The sequence below is a fragment of the Acanthaster planci genome, linkage group LG01 (assembly GCF_054643075.1).
Source record: "Acanthaster planci isolate LZ-2023a linkage group LG01, COTS_SCS, whole genome shotgun sequence".
NCBI lineage: Eukaryota > Metazoa > Echinodermata > Asteroidea > Valvatida > Acanthasteridae > Acanthaster > Acanthaster planci.
In genome coordinates this window covers 20,925,178-20,942,624 of record NC_141777.1, presented here as the reverse complement: position 1 = coordinate 20,942,624, position 17,447 = coordinate 20,925,178, and the positions used below count along the sequence as shown (strand labels likewise).

At 42.7% G+C, this 17,447-nt stretch overlaps 2 protein-coding genes across 3 annotated transcripts in view; both read left to right on the top strand.

Moving 5' to 3' along the window:
• The first annotated feature begins 924 nt into the window (after positions 1 to 924).
• On the top strand, positions 925 to 11,699 carry LOC110989720 (transmembrane protein 26-like). The gene is made up of 3 exons (XM_022254295.2): positions 925 to 2,223; positions 7,475 to 7,688; positions 8,378 to 11,699. The coding sequence occupies exons 1-3, from the start codon at positions 2,033 to 2,035 to the stop codon at positions 9,023 to 9,025; spliced, it is 1,053 nt and encodes a 350-aa protein (XP_022109987.1). The 5' UTR covers positions 925 to 2,032; the 3' UTR covers positions 9,026 to 11,699.
• A 2,571-nt stretch (positions 11,700 to 14,270) lies between these two features.
• The window catches only part of LOC110989732 (serine/threonine-protein phosphatase 4 regulatory subunit 3-like), a 28,223-nt gene continuing 25,046 nt past the window's right edge, over positions 14,271 to 17,447 (top strand). For both annotated transcript variants that reach the window (XM_022254313.2, XM_022254312.2), the window contains exon 1: positions 14,271 to 14,604. In XM_022254313.2, the coding sequence (XP_022110005.1) occupies positions 14,463 to 14,604 (142 nt within the window). In that variant the 5' untranslated portion in view covers positions 14,271 to 14,462. The remainder of the gene's footprint in view (positions 14,605 to 17,447) is intronic.

Genomic DNA, 17,447 nt, shown 5'->3' with positions numbered 1-17,447 from the left:
TTATTAAGCAGAGGCTGTATTACTGATGAACAAGAAAATAAGGGGAAAAACAACCTTTCGGGAATATTCCTGGGAAACTACGGAGGGAAACGCATGCTTCGTAATTTCAGAGTATGTAGAGTACAAGCCTTCGTGTGATCACTGGCAATCGGGATAAACCTTTAAAAGAAAAGAAATGATGTTGTTTGTTGTAAATTCCTCTCGCGAGAGCGAACATCTATTCGGGCTGCAGATTTTCCCACCATTAGACAGCAATGATGGCGGCAGCACTGGAGAAACAGTGGAAGAATGTATCATCATATACGACCTCTGCTCTCTTCGTTGCGAAATACCTGCGCAAGCTTATAAGGAAAATTGTCTATATGGTGTAGGTGTTAGGATCAAGACTTTACGTCACTGCTGGGGGAGTGATAAGTGCCATGGTGAATTGGGCATGCCTCCGCATCGCCCCCGCATGAAATCTCTTCCCATTTTGTCACCTGCTCAACTTTAAGGAGAAAAGGCATGATGAAATCATCAGTACCATCCTACACGGCATTGTTTCCTCTGATTTCCTTGGTGCCAGTTAGACGCTCCATTTTGGAAAGTACGTGGTATTACAACTGTGTTAATTGTATTTGTTTTGACCCAAAAGCTGTTGTAAATGGTTCAAAGTTGCTACATGGATGTCCTCCAAACTCCCAAAGTAAAGAAATGGCATTGAATTTTTTTAGGTGCTGGGGGTGTGGGTGGGTGGAGTGGGGTGCAACCAAAGATCTGACTGGCTATGAGCAGAGCTGAATTGGAATGCATGTCTAGACATGTGTCTCTGTGGTCAGCCCATGCCACAAACATCAAAGGGGTCCCACCCCACTGAAAGGGTCCTTGGAGTGCATTTCCATTGATAAGTGCAGGCCTGATGTGAACAATCACTTGGGACTCACATCTGGAAGATTTTTGTACACAGTTCAACGGGCCTTACTCGGGGACCGGCTCGAATATTTTTTTCACGGCCAAGGGGACGGCCCCTGTGTATACAGCAACTAAACCAAGCTTTTCCGCATGAACAGAGGTAGGATATCGTGGAAGGTTTTGATAGGTGGCCTAATTTTTTTAAATCAAGTAATAAGCAAAGCGGCACTCCAAAATGGAGCATATATTGCTGTAGGCAGGGTTAACCTGCCGAGCTCCCCCTCAAGAATATATTGCTGCCTTCTCAGGAAAGTGAGCACCTATAGGGTATGCTGTGCCAGTGCAGACTGGAACAGATTCCAGATTAAGTCTACGCTACTAGAAAAGTGGCTGACAGCTTACTGGAATCCTGAGCAAGGTATCTCTTTTTTATTACATTACACGTACATGTGCATGCCACTTTTCAGTAATGGCATACCAACTGCAAGTGGCTGTGCCAGACCTCGGTAGCTGTGGATGCAAGTGTGGGGCAAGGCAGAATTGTGTGGGTGCATAGTGATCCTGGGGTACGATGCGGAATCGTAAACCGAAAAGGTTGATCGCCCTGTCGTAATATGTGAAAATTTTTTGTGGGTGCAAACGTGGGTGCAAGTGGCTTCTCAGTGGGTACATTTGCACCCACATGACACCACGTCGGCCCGCCACTACCAGATGCAAATCGCTGCCTTTCGTAACGGGCCTAAAGGTATAATAAATGTTGGTATCACACTGGTGGTTACAACTGCGAGCCGCTACTACAAAACAAAATACATAATTCATACACTCACTGAAAGACTTGGCTTGCGAGAGTGCGGTGAACCACACAAGAAATGTCCCTTATTGGCCACCGTAACGACCGGTTTCGGTTGATGTGCTATGCTTGAACGGCATCACTGAGCGCCACCTGACGCGGTTAATTCCCTTCTGGCGTCACGTCGAGCGGCAAGTCCAAAGATCGCTTACTTTAGCCCCACACTTCAACTAGACTAAACATTATCAAGACAAGAGATAATACAGATTCAAACTCAATTATTCTCATTGCTTGACCAGCAGTCTGAAGTATACGGGCATCCTGACACCGCCTCCGTTTTAGACAGCAAGGATGACGATTCTCTCAAAGTCCAAAGCCATCTTCGTGAGGCTGCTCTTCGGGGCGCACGGCACGCTCGCGGTGATCGCGTTGGTCAACATCACGGAGATCCGGTGGTTCTACCTGGCCGAGTGTCTAGTGGCCGTGTCCCTCCTTGAGGCTTTCGTGACGCTGAAGGTGAACAAACACGCTGAGTGGAAATGGTAGGGCATCCGATACAGCAAGTCTAGTTTAAAATGCATCGGTGTAAACATTGTCTATTGTTCTATGTGCCTTGTGCAGATTGTTGCATTTTCATTTCCAGGGATACTTCAGAATCACCGTTCACACATCTGTCGTACACATGTATTAATCATTAGTCGTGATGGCTTTCTGTTGTAATAATATGCTCCCCTTTGCGAATTTTGTTTCGTCACTGACTTGGAATCTTCTCTCGCTCATTCATTTTGAAGTTGCCGATAGAGTCTACCTAGGTGTGTCCTCTATTCAGCTGTATCCCTTCCTTCTCAGTGGTATGAGAGGGAGTTTGTTTCAGTCTGTGGTAAATTACTTACACGCTTCTGGCACCACAGGCTGTCTAGCTAATATTATGCAGGTGGCTGGAAGCCTTCCAGCATTTTTGTATGAAATTTGATCCCAATGGCCAATAATTCATAGAAACAGAGAACTTTGTGAGCTTTCGTAATGAAGTCGTCAGATGCAAATCTAGTAGCGTAGAACGTTTGTGTATAAGTATGTTCAGGTAAAATTCAGTAGGACAGTGGTTTTATTTTGGGACTCAACTTTTGCCAACATTGACTATTTTGATGTTTTAATTTTAAAAAACTATTCAAAGGGCGTGTGCACGTCAGACAGGGCACCCTAGATAAGACGTCATAATTTATTTTCGTTATCGACGGCCATTGGCTTGGCTAATAGAGCCGTAACAGAGCCTGAAAGTTGACCCCTGGTGGCGCGCTTCTGGAACCCTTGAATAGGAAAAATAACGTGCAACAATTTTAGAATTCGTCATTTTTTCCGTGCGTTTACTTCTTAAAACATCACCTCAGAAAAAGGAGTTTGTAAAATATTTGCTGGCATACAAATTTATACATACTGAAAAATTACCTAAACTGAAAGAGAAATGTTATCCCAAAATTTGACCTCTCACTTCCGAAATATATATACATGAAGACCTGTGCAATTCAGTGGTCTCGTACGCAGATGAACAATTATGACATTATATTGAATGGCAGTCTTGCAGTAAAAGCTAAAATAGAAACGGATCAAAATATTTGAAGTATTTTACTATTAACATGGAAATGAACTTAAAGGAATACGGTAATCTGCGTTTCTAAAGTTTAATCTAACTGTTGCTGAAGAATGGCGCCAGGTCAACTCGAATGAATCTAGAAACCATCGACTGCAAGTACATAAATATTTGCTATGTTTTACAATCTCGTTTTCACGTAAGCTCCTTAATTAAGTGAAAACAAACGCGCATGAACGAAGAGTCCTAGGAACGATACTCGTTGTTTAGGCCCCCTACCTATCTCCAGGTGATTTTCCAAAATATTACTTGAGGAACACAAATGCAAAATTCTTATGTCAATGTTTCTTAGATTAGTTTCAGTGAGGAATAATTCTGCCATTAACTGTCGCAGGTGATAGGACGAGAATTCCATAAGCTCGCGGCGTGACCGTTTACTTTCAGGCTCTATACGGCCAGAATTATATAGCTTATTGTCCCATGACACACACTGTAAGTACATTTTGTGAAGTTAATAATTTCAATAAGATGAAGTCTTTAATAAAATGTTTATTCAGGCGAATCACTTTTTAGACGACATCGGACAAAAAACAATGAAGACCATATTTGCATAATAGGTTCCTGATAACCATATGTTGCTGGTAATTGGTATCAGCCACTCGCCAAAGCAAAAGATCTACCAAAAAAAAAAATCAAATGATCAAATAACAGTAGTAACTCCAACAAGCGGACTGAATTTTTTTCTAGATGTGGGCTGGGGGTGACTTGCCCGTCCGTGGAAATTTGAAAAGCGGGGGAAAACGGACCAAAAATTGGCACTCTTAAATGTTGTATCCTTTCTTCTGTTTCCCCAATGCTGTTGCAGGATGAGGCTTAACCAGACACTAGGCAACTGTTTTTTAATTCTCGCAATGTATTGGCTACTGACATTACGGCGCATGCTAATGTTGGTCATGCCATTATTACTGCATTTTGCCTTGCCATTGGGTAAATTGAAAATGAATAGGCCACAACGTAGAAACTGGTGTGTTTTCATCTCCTTTCAAGGCACTCACGAGCGTTGGTTGCAAAACTGATTTTTCTTATGTATACTCAGCTGGTTCAGACTGTAGTTCAGATAGATCTATAGTAGTCTTTAGCACTAGAAGATTCTAAATTCCCACGAAACCCATACATACCAACCACTGGTAGATGACAGACCACACGATAAGCCACGGTTATTTAATATGTTGATAGAGAGGTGTCGGGTGATCTGTTGGAGACAATTAACGAGGACAAATGACACCAGGGAACATTCCAAGGGAGGCCATCCGAAAATCAACTTTGTAAATTTACAATCCTGACATCATACGCATCGTCGAGTACCATATGGGTTTCAAAGAAGGCGATTATTAGGGCAATAGCCTGGCCATATTAATTATTAATTTTATTATGGAGATTCTCATACTGTGCTGCGGCCATGTTATGTTAGGATACTTAGATTAGATAAACCTACCACTAGCTTTTACATTGTATTCCAAGACTTCAATAATTAGAGGCCAGAGTTTGGCAGAATCTTTGCTAAATGAAAAAAGCAACAACGCTAACAATTCGAAAGAGTTTGGCAGAATCTTTGCTAAATGAAAAAAGTAGCAACGCTAATAATTAGAAAGCGAGGCTGTTATCCGAACGCCATTTTTCCCACGAAGGCCTCACGCAGAGGCACTATTTTCATTGCCGCATAAGCTGAAAGGGAATTACTTTGACATAGTTATGGTCTGCTACGACCGTTTTGCTTTGAAACTTAATCCAAATTTTGTATTTTGTCTTACTTTTTCCACATGCCAAACGAGAAGGGGGGGGTAGGGAGAGTGGTGCATGGGGTGGGGAGAGTGGTGCATGGCCCCCTCCCCCGACGGTTCAAGAGGCGTTGATCAATAATCCCTTTCAAATTCCAATAATTATATGTCAAATTATTTGTTTCTTAGATTTTTCTTAGATTTATTTCCTACGAAGGCGAAATTTGCAATTTATCTGTTTTTTTTTCAATATGAATCGCTTGCGCAAATTCGAGCAAATGAATTCGAACGCACATTTCATAAGTCAACCGCAAAAGGCAATGTATTGCAATTGTTCTCCTTTGTATATAACATTTGTTCTCATGCATTTGTGGAGTATGGCAAATGCTGATCCAGTTGGTACTGTTTAACGACCGCAGCTACAGTTCCACTTTGGTGAATGGTCTGAAAAGATCAGATATAGGTACTTTAAACACACACACAAAATTTGCATTATAGATAAAGAGTCTTTTGCGTCAGGATGATTTGAGGGATTCTAATTAGGTTAGCCATTTAAATGTGGAAAGAAAGAAAGAAGCCGGTCACGCATATAACGAGGAGTCTATGCACCGTGGTAATTTTCAGTCAAGGGGGCCGACTGCATGATGTTTTGACGTTCTCGACTGTTATCGTATTCAGGTCTCTCCATTTATCATGCGCATATATTCTGGCTTATGTAATGACCAGAGCCAACTGCAACTTTGCGCCCACATCTTTGTGGGGACACTACCCCCCCCCCAGCGGAATTCAACCCCCCTCCTCCAGAACCCTAATTTGTAATTTTGAAATGCGCATAGCCTATCTACGAACAATACTTCACTTGCTTCCAGTGCCCCTTGAAAAAAGTGAAATTTCACCCCAGGTATGTTACTCTTCTGCTGATATGCAGAGGTTTCTGCAATGGCCTTCTGGGAAGATTTAACGCGACTGTTATTATACACAGATGACTGATACGTGCTGGTCAGCCCACGTATCCTTTCATGTACATCTGACGAGGGTCCGAATTTGAGTATCGGGAATGAATGCTATGCACAATGACAGTCCTTTTCCTATGACCTGCACATTGTTATCACGTGGGTGGACAACTTTGGTGAATTTTTCTTTGTAAAGCGCCGCCAAATATTGAAAGGTGTATGTCGTGCATGTACTCGTTTAGGAGTCAATCCCACTCAGTCCAATCTCAGCTTTGCAAATATTCTTGATTTTTGTTTTTCTATTCAGAATTTGACCAGCGGCTGCAGCGCTACATTGGTTGGGACAAAATTAGTTTCTCTTGTCCCCCTCCCAAGTTGGCTCACATTAACACGTGACTTATAGAAGATTGATTGACGTTGGTAGTATCTAGGGTTTGTATAGCACGCATATGAAATTTTATTATTTAATGGCTGATTTTACTCTATCTTGGCTCACATCGTGCCTGTGCTCAGCGTCATTTTAGCCCCAAAATAGGCCCCTATACATTATTCGTATATTGGTGGCCAATGTTTGTAGAAAATGTAACCTTTTGTTAGTGTCGGATTTTACCTCAAGATGTACATAAACCCTATTTCTGTGTTAAAGAGGGTGGTATTTTCATATAGCATTTAGTGGAAAGTGAAATATTTTCTTTGCATGTGTACTGACGGCTAGCCATAGTTTTACCAGCCAGTGGAGCAAAATGTGACTTTGACGTAAGAAGAGCAGGCACTAATGAGAATTTGGTGCGTCGGGCCCATCACTACCATTCGTGAAGTGTTTGTATTGTGCTGAAATTTCCGTTCCAGAGATAGCGACTGTATGCAAAACTCATATCATAAGGGTGCATGCGTGTCACAGCCAGTTAACTGAGATCTGTAAGGACTGAGTCAATAACTCGACTTGGCTCTAGCCCCAACAGGTAAATAACTCGACTTGAATCGAGTCACCGCGAGCAAATGAGTCGAATCAACTCGAATCCCGCATCAGAGGACCAGACTCGAGTAACAGTTAATATAGGACTCGAGCCCCCAAAATAAAATCAAACATCTTTGCCAAAAAAAAAAAAAGATTTGCAATGACGTAGAGTGCCGGTTATAATGTTCGTGACATGTGTTACTGTCACCGTTAGTAAGACGTCGTGTGACCATGTAGAAACCCAGAGGTAAATTAAAAAAAATACAAACATGGATTTTTATGTCTTGATTTTATTTTTCTTATTGTGTTCAGATTTTTGTGACTCGAGTTGCTTCGAGCTGACTCTACTTTTTTCCTTTTAATGACTCGACTCCAGTCACTACATTGTAAGGGCTCGACCCTACACGAGTAACAAAAATCAGTGACTCGTTACAACTCTTGTGGATAGGGAGTCCTAAGATTGAAGGAATAGTTCCAACCTTAATGTTTTTCTCGATTGTCATAATTTCTTTACAGGTTTCTGCCCAGCGTTTTCCTGTACTTGCTGTGGATTGTCCCTCCCATTGTGCTACTGGAGTCCTACGCCATGGACTATCGTCAGTTCCGGCTCGACATGTCCGAAAACGGTCGCTGCTTTGTCGATTTCAACGACGTTTGTGTCGGCCAGAATGGCAGCATCGATTACGTGGACAACAGTGAGGTTGATATGTCTAACGGAGTACTCGATCAGGTGCATCATAATGTGATAAAAAGTTGTTAGTATGATTGCATGAAATCCGGGAAGAATACCCAGATTAACGAGTTGGAAAATCCACATAATAAGATAGGAGTGAGAACCCTGAGCAATGAACATGTCGGTCTGTGTGGGAGGAATTTGGAACTCGCGCAGAGCTTGAAGGCAAGAAAAAAAACCAAAAAACTCCGCCGACCTGACTCCAAAAACTTCTTACTTTACCGTCGTCAGATCACGCCCCTGTTCCCGTGTAACCTGAGGGTAAATTTAATAAGCTGGTAGCAACTGATCTTTTCTGTTAGCGACTCCCACTCAGCAAACTCCGAACGATCCCCGTGATCATAATCCTTCTAACGAAGCATGACGTTTGACTTGAAAGCGATTACTCATCTCCGAATCGTAATATTTATCTTGGCTACAAATTTGAATTTATCAAAGGGATCCGTTAAAGTGATCTTCATGTACCATACTGCTCCTCCTTTAAGTACAAAACATAACAAGGCTTACATTGAAAAACCTATTCACAAATAAACAATTGATTGTTAGCCACCGAGAAAGCTCTCATTAATATCAGTCTCCTTAGGTGTCTTTGTTTTAGGAGAAAATTACTGTATATCCATTCACTGCTGTGAGATATTTAGAAAGACCGGGGCTTATTTTATTTGCTGTTTGTTCAATCTTTGCAGACGACATACGACGAAGCCCGCCATTACGCTCTCGTCTTCCAGCAAACGATGATGTTGGTTCTCATCGGCGGAAGGTGGCTGGGTCCCAAGGGGGCCCTCACTCGCGACCAGTTGTCCCAGCTTCTCCTGGCCCTGACAGGCATGGCCGCCGACATGCTGGAGTTCGTGACGGAGACGGTGAAGCTGGAGGAGACGGCCTGCGACTACCTCCTGATCTATATCATCCTGGGCATCTGGGCCTGGAGCCTGCTGCAGTTCACCTTAGGGCTGACGGCCACCAAGCAGAAGAAGACCAGGGTGGTGGGCCCCAGCCCCTCCGCACGGAACCCCATCACCAGCATCGCCGCCTGCTGCGAGACGGAGATGTGGGCCCTCATGGTTAGCGTCGTCATGCAAGACGGGCCTTACCTGACTGCGCGCCTCTACATCATGTTTACCGTCCAGAACTTTGGCCAAACAATGATATTCTTCACGGCCAAGAACGGCATTCTCTTCTTGCTCCAAGTGTACCGACTGTACGTGGTTATCATCGAGAGACGCCGGGCGGGGCGAGAGGGAAGGAAGTCTAGGGATGAAGAGGAGGAAGAAGACAGCGCATTCGAGATCAAGGAAGCACGAACGCCTACAACACCAATAAATGGATCCTAAGGCCCCTGACCAGGCGAGGCAGATAGTGGAAGTGCAGCAGCTCATTCACGTGAGATGGTCATACTAATGGAGGCCATTGTGGTGTTCAAATAGTGCATTGCACTTCGCCTAAAATGGACATTGATTGTATGAAGGGATATACATCCAGGGCAACTTTGATCTGTGCAGCGGCGCAGCCAGCTTTAAAGATCGGTTCATACTTCATTTGAATGTAAAATCGAAGCAAATTGACTCACAAAACATTTGCAAAGGAGTTCCCTTGAAACTGGTTCCTAATGGAGCGAAGACTACACTATCCAATCAAATCATGTTGAGCGGGGATGAGAAGTTCAACTTCTCTTAGTGAAAGTGCTGAGTCATTTATTGCACAATGGGGAGCAATTACCCTACATTTCTCATGAAAACATAAACGGTGTTCTTATACGATCTGCCAAAGGGAATGTATTAAATTAAGGGAACTCTTATTGTTGCATACCATTTTTTGCAATCAGTGTTCATAAGTTCATTACGTTATTCTCATTTATTTTAATGTTTTACAAATGTTACTGTGCACTGGCTATTTTAGAGGGATGATACATTTTGGACTTCTTGGAAATGTACCTGCCAACCCAACCTTTGTCCTGTGATCTATAACGCCTTGTGTAGACAGCAATTATCAAACTTCCGAGTTTCCGCATTTCCATGACGGATAAGTGATCTTGGGAAGATGGCACATGGAGATTTTTCAGTTTTACTTCTTTCCCCGATAACCCTATCTCGGAAAGACGTCATCCTCTGATATCGTGTCCAGGAAAGAATGTTTCCTAATTATACGTTATAAAGTATTTCGAAATGATATCGTGTCTCGGAAAGATGTCCAAACTTGGGTCCATGTTTCAAAGCCGACAATCAAACTTGAGTTACCTAACCGTGGCGCGTGTGTGTGTGACACACAAATCGTGCAGTCGCACAAAAAAGTACTAGACATGAATACACGGTCCGCTAAAGATAGGACGGGCCACAGGGCCTCTCAGTCCCAACGTGTTGAGGAAGAGATCCTGGCGAAAATGTTGGTTGAAAATGTCAACGGTGATAAGGCAGTGGCCTTCGCGAAACCAATGACAATTCACTTCACGTAAATACTCCTATAGCCTGTTGGATAGCAAACCCCTAACTTGGGAAATCCCAGTGACAAAGTATGCAGGCTGCTGTGGTGTAATTTGAGCCTGAAGCTAACTAATTCTCGCGCTTAAAAAATTGTTATTCCTTTTTGAAGTCCAAAAAATCGCCGGAACAAAATGTACCTGTTAGTTTTGACATCAAAGAGGACATCAACTTTCATTGAAGTCTTTGGACAGGTTTTTCTTTGCCACAGAGGACAGAACACACAGGAAACGAAGAGTACGTTTCCCTGTCCTGAATGGTAAACCATGCTCAGTGGTAGGTGCTTGTAGTTAGCCTATGGCATAGTGTCATCATTATTGCTGGAACAAAGGCCAACATAATCCCCTCCTCGGCGGTATAGCAAAACACGACTGTGAATATAAATGCGTGGCATCTGGGGTTTTCTGGGAATGAAGCATTTGATACTTACAACAAACTCATGTTATTTAGGTTTCGCTAAACTCCATTTTTTGAAAGTTCAAACTCTTCATTTCTGCTACCTTTTTAATGGCATGCAGATTTTATTCTGAGTGTGGTTCGGCCGTAGTGTAACAATCAATTGTAAATAAAAAAGGATGAAGTATGGGAGACGAAGAAAAAAACAATATTTTGTCAAGTGTACTTGGTTTGGCTGCACATTATTTTTCCTCATTATCCCATTTAATATTTTTGGTGGTTTTTTGTGTACAGTTCACTGTTACACATATGAGGTAACTTTTGCAAGTAGTTTCATTTGAAATATTTTATCATTTAGCTTATACTTAGCTTTTTAGCATTGTTTAGAAATATATTTGTTATTCTTAGGTAACTTTAATTTGCTTAGTCGGGGACCCTTTATGAACCCCCTATCTTACTAATGAGTCCATCTTCAAAAATAAACTTGTTAATGTTTTGTTGCCACAGGTCGGGTAAGGACAATCCCTTAAAGTCTTAGCGTCTTACTTGAAGAAGTTTGTTGTATCATTGGAAACCGTGCACGATATTGGGCCAATGGGTAACCCCCCCCATATCCAATCCCTATACACACTCTAGACTATTGTTACCTAACACATCCCCGCAGAAGTCTTTAAAGAATTCCGGAGATTCCGATCAAACAATGACCAACACAAAGGTGGGGGGGTTCTCTCCGCCCCATATCTTGCATCATATGGATCATAGAGGAAGGGAGGAAGGACATAGGAGTTTAAACTGCCTGGGCTATAACATCAGTGCTGGCCAATTACTGCTTTCTGGCATGCCTGGTATGTCCATAGCCAGAGCGCAGTGCATGCTTGCTACGCACCACAAGCCGCCTTTGTCCCCCATGATCACCGCCGCAATTTTTCGTTAGGAAACTGCACCCCTAGAACGTTATGTACTGCAGTATAGGAAGTTGAATATTCATGCCATCGTTGGTGCTTGATATGATTTGACAACAACATCAAATTTAGTGCTTGCGCAGTTGCTTTTATTAGGCTGTGTACATGTACCCGAAGTGTTCATGTGCAATTGTTTCCCTTATCGAATGCTTTCTTCTGGACTTCTTTGGGAATAAATATGATCCAAGCTGTTTGTAAGATTTTGAGTTTTTTTTGAATCATTTTATTACGGAATTTACACAAAAAGGTATTTATTGAGATCTCATGCATGATCACTCCCTGTGATGGAACAGTGCATTTTGTTTTTCGTGAACCTTTTTTTTTTTCGTTTCGCTCACTATTTCTTGTCCTTTTCCCTCCTGTTTATTGCTGGTTTTTGCTACTACGCCGATATCCATACGTGATTCTGAAAGGATTAAAAAATTGTGCTTTTGGGCCTACAATAAAGCGCATGACCATGCTGAACCTGGTCCTGAGAGTTTTATAGAGGGCGCTGCTTCGAAAGCTTGTTGATCAGCCACTCTAGTACAGTACATGTCTCTCTGTATTTGCACGGGGGTAATGCAAGGCCAACGGCGTCAACGCCTTTCGCTGTCGACGGCGAAATTTTTGCCAAGGTTGACAGTGACCTTCAACGCAACCAGACACTTTTTCAGGAGGTTAAGCAGAATAGTCTTTATGTTACGATCCGGCTGTTAAAAATCTTAGTGAAATGCATATAGTCGGGGCGACATTTGCGGGCGCTCTTCAATAACTGTGGATGAGTTCGGTGGCGTGTTTTCGCACGGTTTCACAAACGGCTCGATTTCTTGTTCGTGGGTCGGCCGATCGAATAGCGGGAACGCACAATCGGTTATTGCTGGTACATGTACATGTAGTTACAGCAGTGACGTAACTGCACCGAAGGGCTATTATGTCCGTGGGGGGGGCACCCGGGGGCACGGGCATTCGGGGGGGGGGTGCCTCCGTGCCCCTCCCGTAGTTACGCCATTGAGTAATAGCGACAATCAACTTGTACCATGGCAGTGTACCTGTACGTTATTGAAAAGAAGCATTTGTTTCTGTATAATTAAAATTTATCAGCGTTATTTTTACAAACTTTCCCATAGTCTCCGGTGTTGTCAGCCATCTGGCTATTTTTTGCGGCTTTATTAATAACCAAAGTCACGCTCGTTTTCTTGGGTCGTGTTCCCGCCGTTAGAGAGAAAGAACAAGAAACCCGAGTCAAGACGAGGCCGCCCAAACTCCAACATGAGTGTGCTGTTTCATACATACAGATTGAAATTTCACTGCATGGCCTGGACCGATTCTTTCTATTTCTCATTTGAGGGAGTGTGGGACGGTATAACTCATGACCTTTACTGCCCTCAAAACATCATATCACACTTTAAAAATGTAGGCCTTAGGCCTATGCGGATTTTGATTTTAACAGGCCTATAATCATATTGTATGAACACAAAGAAAACAAAACACATATCAAAATGAAATACAATACAAAGGAAAGAAAGACAGACATGGAAAAAAATTACAGCCAACGAAAGAGTATTATATAGATGCTTGTTTAAGTGGGGATTCTGTGACGTAATGAGCTATGCCCTAATGCATGGTAAATTCGACTTCATGCCAACAATCAGTCTCTTTTCTTCAAGGTAGCTGAGCTTATAAACGAGTTGAATGGGCAATCCGGGAAGTGGGTAGGTGGAATTGTACTACATGTATGTACCACTGAACTGATGTCTTTCCTCCATTGATTGCTTATTAGTTTGCTCCGAGGGCGTGCTTTGCCCATCACTGGAAAGATACAGTTAAGAGCTTTGCATGGTGGCGACGATGGTTATACATGTACCTTAGGTTGACTATAGGCCTAGTCTAATGGATTACAGCGTAAAGGCCTATACAATACACACAAGGCGGTAAAGATTGATAAAGATTTTATTCTAATAAAATATTGAGATGGCGTTTATAGTGTCGTCCATTTTAGAATATTCCCCACTCATTTTCCGGGAATGCCGCTGAGGCCATTTTTGTTCCCACCGCGTAGCCTGCCGTGTTTCAATTTTTTGTTCTTATTGAGAATGGTTCTGTTACCCCACCATAAGCACAACTCCATCTCATACTAGTGTTTCTTTTTTAAAGTGTCGCACTTGTTGATAACTGGGAAAGAATAAGGAAGTAATGCTGAAAAAAGTTGTTTGCTTGGAAAATGCTCTTTCGGGGGTTAACTTGGAACCTTATAACAAGGAATTGAAATCATAACGTGGAGGATACTAGGAAAAGGGTTATGCTTTACTTGTGGCAAGTTTCTTATTGTCTAAATTTTAGTGCCCTGCAGAGAAATAAAATGTTTCACAGAACAGCTTATACCGTTTCATCGATCATTTTTCTCCAGACTCTACCTCTCAATCTAGTTTTATTCGTTGGTGCTTTATAATGATCATTATTCCGATAAACTTACGTGCCTGCTATTTTTCATCTGCGAGTTAAAACGCAGGGGGAAAGAGTGTAAGGTGTATAGATTAAAAATATGAAACTGTGATAATCTGTAACATAGAAATAATAATCTTTTCCTTTCAATTCGTACCCTCTAGGAGAGGAGGTTGTACGCTCGAGAAATTGATGAGAAAAAGGGATGGACCGTTGTACCATAATGTTCTCAATAAGTATTTCTTTCAGTTTGACTTTGGCGCCACTGAAGCGCGGTTGTTAAAGCTCCACGCATTGGTCGTGCCATTCGATTCAGTTGGGAAACCCGTCATTCATAAATCAACCAAGATGGCGGTCGGTTCCGCAGTAAAGGCCGATCGCACTTGTTGTGTTAGTGCTCATCTCGAAGTTTGAGTATCAGTTCGTTCACTTTATCTTGTTTTGTTCAGTTTTCTAAAGTATGCTACAGTCGCCACTAATCCAAAGATAGGGAGACAGTGTTTGTTGTCAGAATGGCAAATACAAGGCGAAGAGTGAAGCTCTACGTTCTCAACGACGACCGACAGTGGGACGACAGGGGCACTGGTCACGTATCGTCGTGTTATGTGGAGAGATTGAATGGGATGTGCTTACTTGTGCGATCTGAAACGGATGGTAAATCTTATTAGTATGGGTTGTTATATGCAGAGTTATGTATCTAGCACTGAAAACAGTTTGACTAGGCCTTTACTACAGACTTCATCGCCATGATTCATGATGGTGATGAGAATTCCTCATCCACATGACACGATCAGGTCATGTTCGTGCTCACTGACTCTTGTGCAACTTATTCAGTTATTGTACAGTGTTGTACCCCTCCTGAATTGATTATCCTATGAGAAGGTTTCATTCAAAGGCAGATCAACACTGGATGGAAATAAATAAATTTGGGCACAATTCAACAATGCGTAAGCCTAAACATTCATAGCCTAGGCCTACAGTGTACATGTACTCTAGGGGCCTACTCCAGCTGACCAACCATGCCAACATGACCAAACTTGTAGAACTTAGCCTGTCTCTACATGTAGGTTACATGCACATGATGTAACCTTAGGTTTTGAGGTGTTAGCCTATGTACCGGGCTCAGACAACTCAACTGTTTGCCAACTTGACTTGGAACAATTCAACCGATGGGGTAACTCAATCGTCTATGCCTCAGATTGTCAGATGGACATGATGGATGGACAGACAGCTTGATTGCAGGGACAAATCCATTGAGACAAGCTGACTGGTAATGGGTGCGCTAGTGCTTTACATATTACAGTCCGACAGTGACATCATCCACCAGTGTTCTAGTTAGGACCATTTTAGTGCCGGGTAGATTTTTGGATTACAAAGCATAGTGAGCGCAGTTCCTAAAGCTTTCTGATGCTCTAAATACGATCGAATTGGTAATTTAAATTTTCAGTTATACATGTATTTCAGTTCATTTTTTGGAAAATCCATGCTGGGTGGCACAGCCAATTTCAACCCTGAGTGCCGGGCGAGAATTTGCTGTACCAGGTGGTGCTGCGCGGCGTCGCCCACTGCGGCTAGAACCCTGTCATCCACACCTTTTCATCAAATCAACAGAGAAAGACTAGAGGACAGATTTATTGCCTCCCATACTGGCAGATTAGCAACTGATCACTGGTGCAGCTGAGGCACCTTTGAACTGCGAACTGTGCGTTGCGCGCCAGCATGCATGCACATCACCATTGCGGACATGCACTGCTTGGTTAGGGCGGCCAAGGCGCACCATTCAGTTCGATGCGTGCTTCGTCACTGGGTCACTATGCACGGCATGCCCGGTGAGGTGAGTTGCAACGAGTAACACGACACGCAAGTTTTCCAAATACATGATTTGTACTCTTTGTTACATGCCTGAAACTCAGTCATGTACATGTACTTGCCTTAAATGTTTGAGTCGTCTTAATGGATGACTTGGTCAACGGTAGAGTTGTCCCACTGGTGGAGTTGTCTCAATGATCGAGTTGTCCTGAGTCAAGTTAGCAAATGGTTGAGTTGTGGACACCCCTGTGTACAACTCGCATAAACACAGTTTTGGCTCTGTTGATTGGAGGGTGGATATACATGTAGCTGTTACTGGCTAAATTTAATCCCATCCCCCTCAGCATTTTTTCTAGAAGGCTGACTCAACCCGTCAAATTTTAACACCCTTTCGCTGCTGGGTGGGGTGTATGTACTTAACCTGCTGGATTCCAACAGTCTACTTGCTGTATCAGTACTCAGTCCAACAAACTCCAACAGGCAGTAAACTGTTGGATTTTGGCTGAGTGGAGATGTTACGCCCCAACTATAGCATCAGTCCCAACTATAGTTGGGCCCATCCCAACAATAGTTGGGCCCGTCCCAACTATAGTGCTACAGTTGGGCCAGCCCAACTACAGCAGAGGGGTCCAGTATGCATGATGTGACCTGCATGTGCCAAAGTCATATTGTTTACAAATGTCATGTCATTGGTCATAGGGCTAGATGTGCAGGTGAAGTGCCACATTTTAGATGAATTGTGTCACGTGTGAGACACATTGACTTGGATAATGCTTAGACATTTTCCATAGACATTGGTCAACAATAGTTGGGTCAGCCCAACTGTAGCCCTACAGTTGGGACTGCCCCAACTATAGTTGGGACTGATGCTATAGTTGGGGCGTAACAGAGATACTTGGTCATATACTATGTATAAGAATGGGGGTACAGCGGTTTCATTCCTTCAAGATCCAACAATTGCAGGGCTATACAAAATTGTTTTTTGGGGGGCGGCTCAGATTTCTTTGTTTTTATCTGTGACTATTCTTAATAAAGCAAGGTCACCAAACATTCAAGAGTAAGTTATTCTACTCTTTAAGTACAGGTACATGACCAAATGACCCTCATTGTTTACAGGCACACACATACCAGCAGCATTAATCAGCAAACATCCAGCAGCAGGTACTAGGCAATACTGACCATACCCACTCAGTCAAAACCTAACACTGCTACTGCATCTGTACAGTACTCATCCTGTCATAACCCAACACCTTATGCAGCAAGTTTCATATACAGTACACGTATGCACACATAACTCAACCCATCAAATTTCAACAAACCCTGGTGTTGTAAATTGATGGGATGAGGAACGTTAGGTTTAATGAAATGACGGTGAGCCACCTACATGTACATGTACAAGTAGACAGCGCCCTCTTTGAGCAGACAAGTGAGCCTATAAAGGTTAAATTACATGTAGCACTGGACTTTAAGCTGGGTCTGTATTCTAGTGGATGGTGCATTTATGTTGAGAGTGAATGTGAAGTGCTTTCAACTGGATTTGATATTTGCCAACAGTGTACGAATTCCTTTTTTACCCTTCCAAATTAAGAATGTTCTTTTTAAAATTTCTTAATTGACTCCAATATTGAATTACAAGGCATTACATGTGGCTCTGGGGGATTTTTTTGGAAGGGGGAGAAGTCCGAAGT